Genomic DNA, 8,838 nt, shown 5'->3' on the forward strand with positions numbered 1-8,838 from the left:
ACCGTAGCCCTCGCCTCGGCTCGCCGACTGTCCGCTTCATTGCTCCTGTCCGCTTCATGAAAATGAAATCTCATTCCTGAAGAAGATATGTGTAGAGGAATGAAGGACGAAATTATGTTTAAAACTAATATCATGTATATATTAATATAGTCAATGTTTCAAGGAGAGTCATGCTTTTTGTTCGCAAGTTTTTAAACTGTTAATGTTATTTCAGATTCATGTATGTTCTATTAGTATATTTTCTTTTTTTCTTTCTCTCTTTGTCTATTTCCAGTTTGCATTTGGATGTCAACGTTAAGCCCTGTCTCGATAAATATCACTTTTGTGTGCTAATTAGCTAAGTCATTAACACCCAAGATGTCTAGACAAATTGCTCTTGTGAACCGAAACCTTCGGGCTTTCAAAGAAGCCAGCAGGAAAGTTTCTACACTCAAAAACTTGAGAACATTTTCATCTTGTTGTGAGGCATCCTTGCGCTCCATCTCCTGCCAAGATGGGGCCAGAGCTCCCCTCTCACCCACCTCCAGCTCCAGCATCTTGCAAAGGAGTCGGAGAGCTGCATGTACATCAGCAATCATTGCCAAGCATCGTCCATCTCCGAGCATCTTCAGAACATGTTCGACTCCATGTAACTACAGCATCACAAAACCGTTATGGAAGAACACTAAAGATGCGTTGAACGTGACCGTGTCGCCATGGCAACAGTCGTCGAGGTCCTTCTTGTCGGCAGTCTCTATGACAGGCTTCAACGATTATGAGTTGGGCCGCAAGGAGTTCAAAATTGATGTTCCAGAGTATTTTAATTTTGCCAGCGATGTGATGGATGAATGGGCCAGGAAGGAAGAGGTGTGTAAAAATGTTTTAATTTAGCTCTCTAAGATTCATAAGAAATAATCGTTCGTTCGTGTCTCCTTAGAGCAAGATTAATGTATCTTGATCTTCGAAATAGTTGCTGCAACCAGCCGTGTCAGACAAGTTGCCCCGGGGTGCGAGATAGGACTCTTGTAGCGTGCCCCAAGAAAAAATGAAATAAAGAAATAATGATTTGCATATATTATACTGAAATCATTAATATTTTAGATAACGCATTTACAAATGGAGCATAGATTTGCTTATCTTGAAAAGTATGAATTTGGAAAGGAAGAAGTTTAATTCCCTTTCCTTCTGCCTTCAAAATTTTATTTGATACAGTTGGCAACTATCATACCGTACTGTCAAAATGGGAATTGCTCACAAAATTGTTGGAAGATTTCTTGCGTCTATCCTTACACTTATGCAAAAATAGTAAATACAGATTTTACATAATATAGGTTAAGCCATAGTGGAAAGTGATAGTGCATGCTGTTCAGGCTTCGTTTGGTATACATGGTGTATATATTTTGTCTCTTTTTCACTTTATTTTTCCCAGTGTATCTTTTATGAAGAAGTCAGTTACAGAAATTTGCATTTTTTCTCTTTCTTTTTCACAGACGGGAGAGAGGTCCACCAGCAACCCAGCTTTTTGGTGGATAGATACCAAAGGAAATGAAATCAAGTGGTCCTTTAGGGATCTTGCAGAAAAGTCAAAAAAGTAAGCAATATTCTATGTCTTCTGTTCAGAACCATAAGGGCTTTAACTCTGTGTTAAAGTATGAGTTAACATCCTTCTAGCTCCAAACGGACGATGTTTGGGAGATACTGTTTAATTATCTATATAAGGCTTCCAAGTGGTACAATAAATCAGTGTATTCAATATCTTTAGCGCAGTACCCGGATGACTGACCAATATTGTTTTTGTATTGCTCAGTCATCCAGGAACTTTAATTATCGATATCGATATCACACACACACAAAAATCCATATTTATCGAGGTAAGTCAAATTTTGTTAATTCGCTAGTCAGCCTGATAAAGATAATAATAATATTATATGGCTTTGTTTTTGTGTGATACAAGAATATATTGCTCTTGCTATGACAATATTGGACTTGCCTCCAACTTGTTCAATATTGTCATAGCTCAAGCAATATATTCTTGTATCACACTCAAAGCCATCTAATATAATATAAATGTGACCCCTATAGAGGTAATCTAGTCACGAAGGTCAAAGGTACACAGAAAAGTGTTCCAGGACACATCCCAGTTTAATTACATGTACCTGTGTGACAGTTTTGGTGTCAAAGAGCAGACACCTTCCCTGGACGTTTAATGGAAAACTAAAGCTAGCTGCCAGGTTTTTGATCACGAAAGGATGCTGTTTTGGCGATCGCCGCATCTAGTAGAACTTTCGTTTTTGAGCAGTTGCAATTTTCAATTTCACACATTAAGTTTTGATACTAACCATGGGGTATTTTCTGAGTTGCATAACATTTGTAATCTTTGACATTAAATTAACAATTAATGAATAGTTGTCGTTCAAAATCATTTCTAAGCTTTGAAATTGAATTAAAATGAAAACATCATAAAAAAAAGTATTTCCAGTGAGTTTTTTACCAAACTGCAAATGATGAATTTATATGAACAGAGACAAGAGAAGGAAATATAGATGAATGGATGAAATTGAAAATGTTGATGAACATGAAAATAGTGTGTGATTTCAAATGATAAGTTACAAATTGCATCACTTTCAATATAAAATGAAAACAAAATATTAATGTCACTTGAAATTTCCACTTGATTTGTTGTTTTATACTGAAAATTCAATGTTTTTATGTTTATGTTTGATTTTTTGAATGTTTTTTTTCCTGTAACCAAATCAGGGTTGCCAATATGCTGCAGAAGAGCTGTCATATCAAGCAGCATGATAAAGTGATGGTCATCCTACCACGCATTCCAGAATGGTGGCTCCTCAATCTGGCTTGTCTAAGAATAGGTAAGAAACTCAAGCATATCAAGGGACTATCTTATGGAAGTCTTAGTCTTAAAGTAGTCACCCGAAGAATCAAAAGTGTTTTGAATTGATGCAAAATTCATATCACTGCGAAGGGGAAGCCTTACTGATCAAATATAACTCCCCTCTTCAAAATATGTTTGGGGTCCACAATAATCATCTCTCAAAAACATCTGAAGTGGGAGGATTTTGAAAAGCACATAAATGGCTAGTTAAAAATGATCCTCACAAAATATAAAAATTTACAATAACTTTGGTGCATAATTTACATAAAATCACGATTACAAAACAAGGGAAGATAAAGAAGATGGAGAAAAGAAAAAGGAAAAGTTATCAGATTTTTCAAAAAGTCTGGTTCTGTGTATGTTAGGGGATCCCAAGATTAGTGACACCGCGCTCTGTGTGTGATGCATGTAAGGGAGGACGACAAAGATGAATTAAGAATTTAAAATATGTAAAAAACTGACAGAAACTGGACTAACCAGAATGTTACATCATTCTTTTTCTTTCAGGGGCAGTGCTTGTGCCTGGTTCTACTCAGCTCAGAGAGATGGATATCAGAGACAGACTGGAGAGCTCCAAAGCTGTCTGCATTATTACAGATGAAGAAATCTCACATCTGGTTGATAAGGTAGGAACCTAGGAGGGAAATTTGAAACCATTGAACCCCTTCTCATGACAGTTTCAGAAATGTGTTTGTGTAATTCACCCTACCACAAATACAATGTATGGCAGTAGATAGTGACCTTTCTTCCACACTGCGCAGGTCAGTACATGCGCAGATCGATACGGCACTGGGGAAGAAGATAAGACAATGTTTCTTGCAGCTACCATAGAGAATAAACAGCAGTGTTTACTTATTCCTTATTTTACTTAACTATTGTTCAGCTTTGATGACCTCAGTGATTTGATGAGATTTATGTAAACACCATCATAATCTATTGCTTAGGGCAGGGTCCATCTGGGTCAGTTTGTAGTCAACAGTAGAGAGCTGCACCATACTGTTAAAGCAACTCACATCTCCCTTAGTTTTGCTGTCCCCTCTTTTACGTCCCCCCCTCCCCCCATGTTTGATGGTTGTAAAAAATAATGTTTTGAATGTTATCAGTAATATACTGCTTTTAAAGCCCATGTGCACTACGTACAGCTACTTGCGCCCTCTATATAGCAAACAATGCCTAATTGGTGCCTGTTGGTCCCCCATGATCCCCTTTTTCTCATGTTAATTGAGAGCTGAGATAACCACCTGTCAGTGACCTTGCAGGGAGGTCTAATCCCCCTGGCCAAACTAGTGCAGACATGCTTTAAAACAGCATCCCATCAATGGAGGTTACAATTTGCCAATATTAAATTTTTTTCATTTCATAATCATCTTTCTCAGGTTGTCAAGGATACTGATGGTTTTCAACATAAAATTCTCATCAGAGACAAGGATGAAAAGATCAGAAGCGATAGGTAAGCTTAAGAAGGTTTACAAAATGGCCATTTCTAGAAACTATTGCTATTCTGGCAAGAACCGCTGATGCATTTCATTTTCTTTAACGAATCAATATATCTGTTTATTACAGACCTGGTTGGTTAGATTTCCAAGAGCTTTACGATGCAGCTTCAGATGAGCACGAGGTAAGCTAAACATTTGCCACTCTCAACTCAGGAGAGGTAAAATGGTACCCATTTGAAAGAAATTCCTTGAATGCTGTTGTGCCTTATCATGGCAGCTGAGCTAAAGCAGGGATAAAATATACTTTGTTTTAAGAGCAGTTGCATATATTATCATGAAAGAATTCCTGTGCAGGTAATTGGTCTAGGATGACTCACATGATTTAAAATATTTTCACCATGAATAAAAATGGATATGTTCAACGTTAAAGCATTTTCTAATTCTATGTTGAACTGTATATTTATTGATTGTAAAAATCGGACTTAAACTAGGCCATTCTTTTGATGTAAATAAATGCAGATAAGTGCACTTACCGGTAAGTTCACTTATCTAACATATATTTATGATTTATATTTATTTGATTTTGGTTTTGATTTCTATCTCTTTCAAAACATGTTTTCTTTGCAGTGTGTGAGGACACGAGGTAGTGACCCCATGACAGTTTTCTTTACCAGTGGGACTACAGCCAAGCCTAAGATGGCTGAACACACACATGTTAGCTATGGTCTCGGTCACATCATCACAGGAAAGTGAGTACAAGTATTCCATCCCGTCAAGGAAACCTTGTGTGTGGCCAATATCGAGGGTTCGGTGACACAAAGACGTAACTCCATATTTTGCCAAAATGAGTATTTGAAATAAAAATGTTCAGGAAATTAAATGAAGTCTTTCCAGGAAAAAACAAAGACTTACCGTAACTCCACCCAACACCTCATTGAAGTCAATGGCTAGTGAAAAATAGACTTAACTTCTTAAGGCCTAAGTGGACCTCTAAACTAATTTCTCTCAAAATGGCCAAAATAGAGTTACGTCTTTGTGTCACTGACCCCTCGATATTATGATAATCAGACCCAGTCTCTGAAAGTTGATGGAATATCGTTACTGGCATTTCAGTCCAATTATTAAACCTTTAATAACAAAATTTTGATGCACGGACGTCCCATTTCTGACGTCAGTGAGGCCTTAGAGTTTTAATCGTCTTCAATTAACTTTGAAAGGTTTAAAAAAACAGCATATATCTGGGTCAGTCAGAAAGCGTGACGATCCTTTTTTTCTGCTTTGAAAACTATGTTTTCAATCTTTTGCAATTTATCAATATGATGAGAATGTAATTAAGAGTAAACTGTAAACTTTAAGAATGATTTTCATATTTATGAGATATAGAGTAAAATTAGCAATATCATGATATTTTCACCTTTAAGGGTCAAAATCGTCCAACATCAGCACCAGTCACTTTATTTGTCAAAATTGAGATGTTTCAAACCAAACTGTTCAGAGGTTTTTTTTCCCTGGAGGCATTATGTTTTCGGATTGGCTGTCCATCCCATTTTCTCGTTAACACGATATCACAAGAACCACTTGAGGCAAACCGGATCAATACAAAATAAAGGAAATCTATCTTGACCTCTTTGACTTCTATGATTTTTATCAGTGATTAACAATCAATTTTCATTCCGCTATCGTCCAGGTATTGGCTGGATCTGACGCCGCATGATATCTTTTGGAACATGTCGGACACGGGATGGGCCAAGTCTGCCTACAGTAACGTCTATGCTCCCTGGGGCCAGGGATCCTGTGTTTTTATCCATCATTCACCTAGGTTTGATCCACAACAAACTCTGCAGGTAAGTATAACCAGGTTGAAATTCCAGTTGATACCAGTTGAAACCAGTTGAAACCAGTTGAAACCAGTAAGGATTTCCAACTGGTATCTACCGGTTTGAACTGGTTTGAACTGCATATCCTACTTGGTGTTCACCAGTCTTGGAGGCTAGGAGGTATGTAAGGGTGTTGACTTGGCACTTTGGTGTAGTCAGAGTAACACCCAATGCTCCTAGCCTTATAAGGAATGGCCTATCTTAAAGGTAAAGACCAGTTATGGTCATGCGATTGCATTGTGAAAGAAACGTTGTGGAATCGATCAGAAAAGGTTGATCCTCTAGCATCTAGCATCTGCAAGGTTCTGGAATCATCAAAATGATAAGAAATTTGGCCCATTCTTCGTAAAGTTACAAGCACTATACACAGAAAGATGTATATTTTGGACTACCCTATGTCTCTCACAGTCCATGAGAGATACAAATTTACCAAATATATGAACTTGTAGGTGGTTTCCCGGCAAATTTTTTATCATCATGTATTAGTCAAAACATATTCTTTCACATGATTGGTAATGAGAGCTTCCATTTTATTTTTTGAAATTGGGGCATTTCCAATACTGGTCTTTACCTTTAAGAGATACCATTTATATAACTATATCATTATTTTCTGCTAGAATGTATAAAATCAACCTAAAAAAACTGTACAGTCTAACAATTAAGAATATAAAGTGTAACATAAAAATCCTGAGCATGGAACCGCAATCAAACTCAAGTTCCATATTCAATTCAGGCCAGTATGGGGTGTCTACTGGTAATTCGCTTTTATGTTAAATGAGAGTTTACCGGTAGTTCAACTTGCATACACAGCAAAATATGTTTTAGTGGTTGATACTCACAATAAAATAATGAGAACCACAAGTTGTCCTGACAGTTTCTACAATTGGAGTGGGAGGGTTCTGTCTCAAGATCACAGTGTGCATTTTCATGTAATAACTTCTTGTTGTATTTGGTCATATGCACTCATGAAATAGATACTTGTGAACAAAATGCCATGATAAATCTTCTGTTGAGAGAGAGAAAGAGATAATGGTGTTATCTATTTGTAAAGTGCCGTACTTGAATTGTCGTCTGGCTTTCTGCTGACAATTATCTCTGTGATAAATGTTCCCAGTGATTGTGTGCAATGTACATTGTTAATTGTGAAGTGCCTTGTTGTGGGGCTTGTGTTCCTGAAATGTACTATAAAAGCACAAATTTTTGTTTTTGTTGTTATCATCTTTTTCATTATCATTATTTAACATTTTTTTTATCATCATAATCATCATTTTCATTATCATCATCATCACCATCATTATTACTATCTTCATCATTCTCTCTTTCCCATCTCCTCTGACCGTACCTTCCTGTTTCCAGGTATTCAACGACTACCCGATCTCAATATTCTGTGGCTTTCCGATGGCCTTCACCATGATGATCCAGCAGGATACGTCACAGTATAGTCTAAGATCCTTGAGGGATTGCGTCAGTGCAGGAGATTTCTTGGTAAGATCTTCTGAACAAGAGAGAGAGAGAGAGAGAGAGAGGGAGGGGGGGGGGGGGAAGAGAGAGAGAGGAGAGCCATGTGGCCCTTCGACAGCCTTCACCATGATGATCTAGCAGGATACGTCACAGTATGGTCTCAGATCCTTGAGGGATTGCATCAGTGCAGGAGAGTTCTTGGTAAGATCTTCTGAACAAGAGAGAGAGAGAGAGAGAGAGAGGGAGGGGGGGGGGAAGAGAGAGAGAGGAGAGCCATGTGGCCCTCCGACGGCCTTCACCATGATGATCTAGCAGGATACGTCACAGTATGGTCTCAGATCCTTGAGGGATTGCATCAGTGCAGGAGAGTTCTTGGTAAGATCTTCTGAACAAGAGCTAGAGAGAGAGAGAGAGAGAGAGAGAGAGAGAGAGAGAAGAGAGCCCTGTGGCCCTCCGACGGCCTTCACCATGATGATCCAGCAGGACACGTCGCAGTATGGTCTCAGATCCTTGAGGGATTGCATCAGTGCAGGAGAGTTCTTGGTAAGATCTTCTGAACAAGAGCTAGAGAGAGAGAGAGAGAGAGAGGGGGAAGAAAGAAAGAGAGAGAGAGAGAGAGAGGGAAGAAAGAAAGAGAGAGAGAGAGATGGAAGAAAGAGAGAGAGAGAGGAGAACCCTGTGGCCCTCAGTGTAGGTGAGTTCCTGGTAAGATCTTCATCATCCTTAAAGGAATAGTGGTTGGGGAGTGTGAAGAATTTATATATCGGTGAGCAAGACAAGATGAGACAGAAGGGTTGGGAGGAGAAAATGTGATATGAGTAGATGATGAAAAATATTGGTGAAGCAACATTTGCTCCAGGCTCTTTTTGACAAAGGTATGAGGTCATGGGTAGGGTTGCAATGGGCCACTGGATTAGTTTAAGGGTAAGGATTAAATATATTCTTGGGTCCAGGCTTGCGGTTAAGGTTTTTATGCCTCCGCCACCGAAGGTGGTGCCGGAGGCATCATGTTTTCGGGTTGTCCGTCCGTACGTCCGTCCGTACGTCCGTCCCGTTTGACCGTTATCACAATATCTCAAGAACCATTTAAGATTTAAACTTAAGACTCGGGAATAGTATGTATCACCATAGGAAGACGATCTGATTAGATTTTGGAGAACGTAGGTCAAAGGTCACAGGTCACAGAGGTCAA

At 38.6% G+C, this 8,838-nt stretch overlaps 1 protein-coding gene across 1 annotated transcript; it reads left to right on the top strand.

The window, feature by feature from the left end:
- The first annotated feature begins 735 nt into the window (after nt 1-735).
- Nucleotides 736-8,203, top strand: LOC752623 (acyl-coenzyme A synthetase ACSM3, mitochondrial-like). The gene is made up of 10 exons (XM_030985088.1): nt 736-846; nt 1,470-1,570; nt 2,737-2,849; nt 3,380-3,498; nt 4,249-4,322; nt 4,436-4,490; nt 4,936-5,057; nt 5,996-6,152; nt 7,542-7,670; nt 8,174-8,203. The coding sequence occupies exons 1-10, from the start codon at nt 736-738 to the stop codon at nt 8,201-8,203; spliced, it is 1,011 nt and encodes a 336-aa protein (XP_030840948.1).
- Nucleotides 8,204-8,838: the final 635 nt, after the last annotated feature.

Source organism: Strongylocentrotus purpuratus, unplaced genomic scaffold (assembly GCF_000002235.5).
Source record: "Strongylocentrotus purpuratus isolate Spur 01 unplaced genomic scaffold, Spur_5.0 spur5_scaffold_14, whole genome shotgun sequence".
Lineage (NCBI taxonomy): Eukaryota > Metazoa > Echinodermata > Echinoidea > Camarodonta > Strongylocentrotidae > Strongylocentrotus > Strongylocentrotus purpuratus.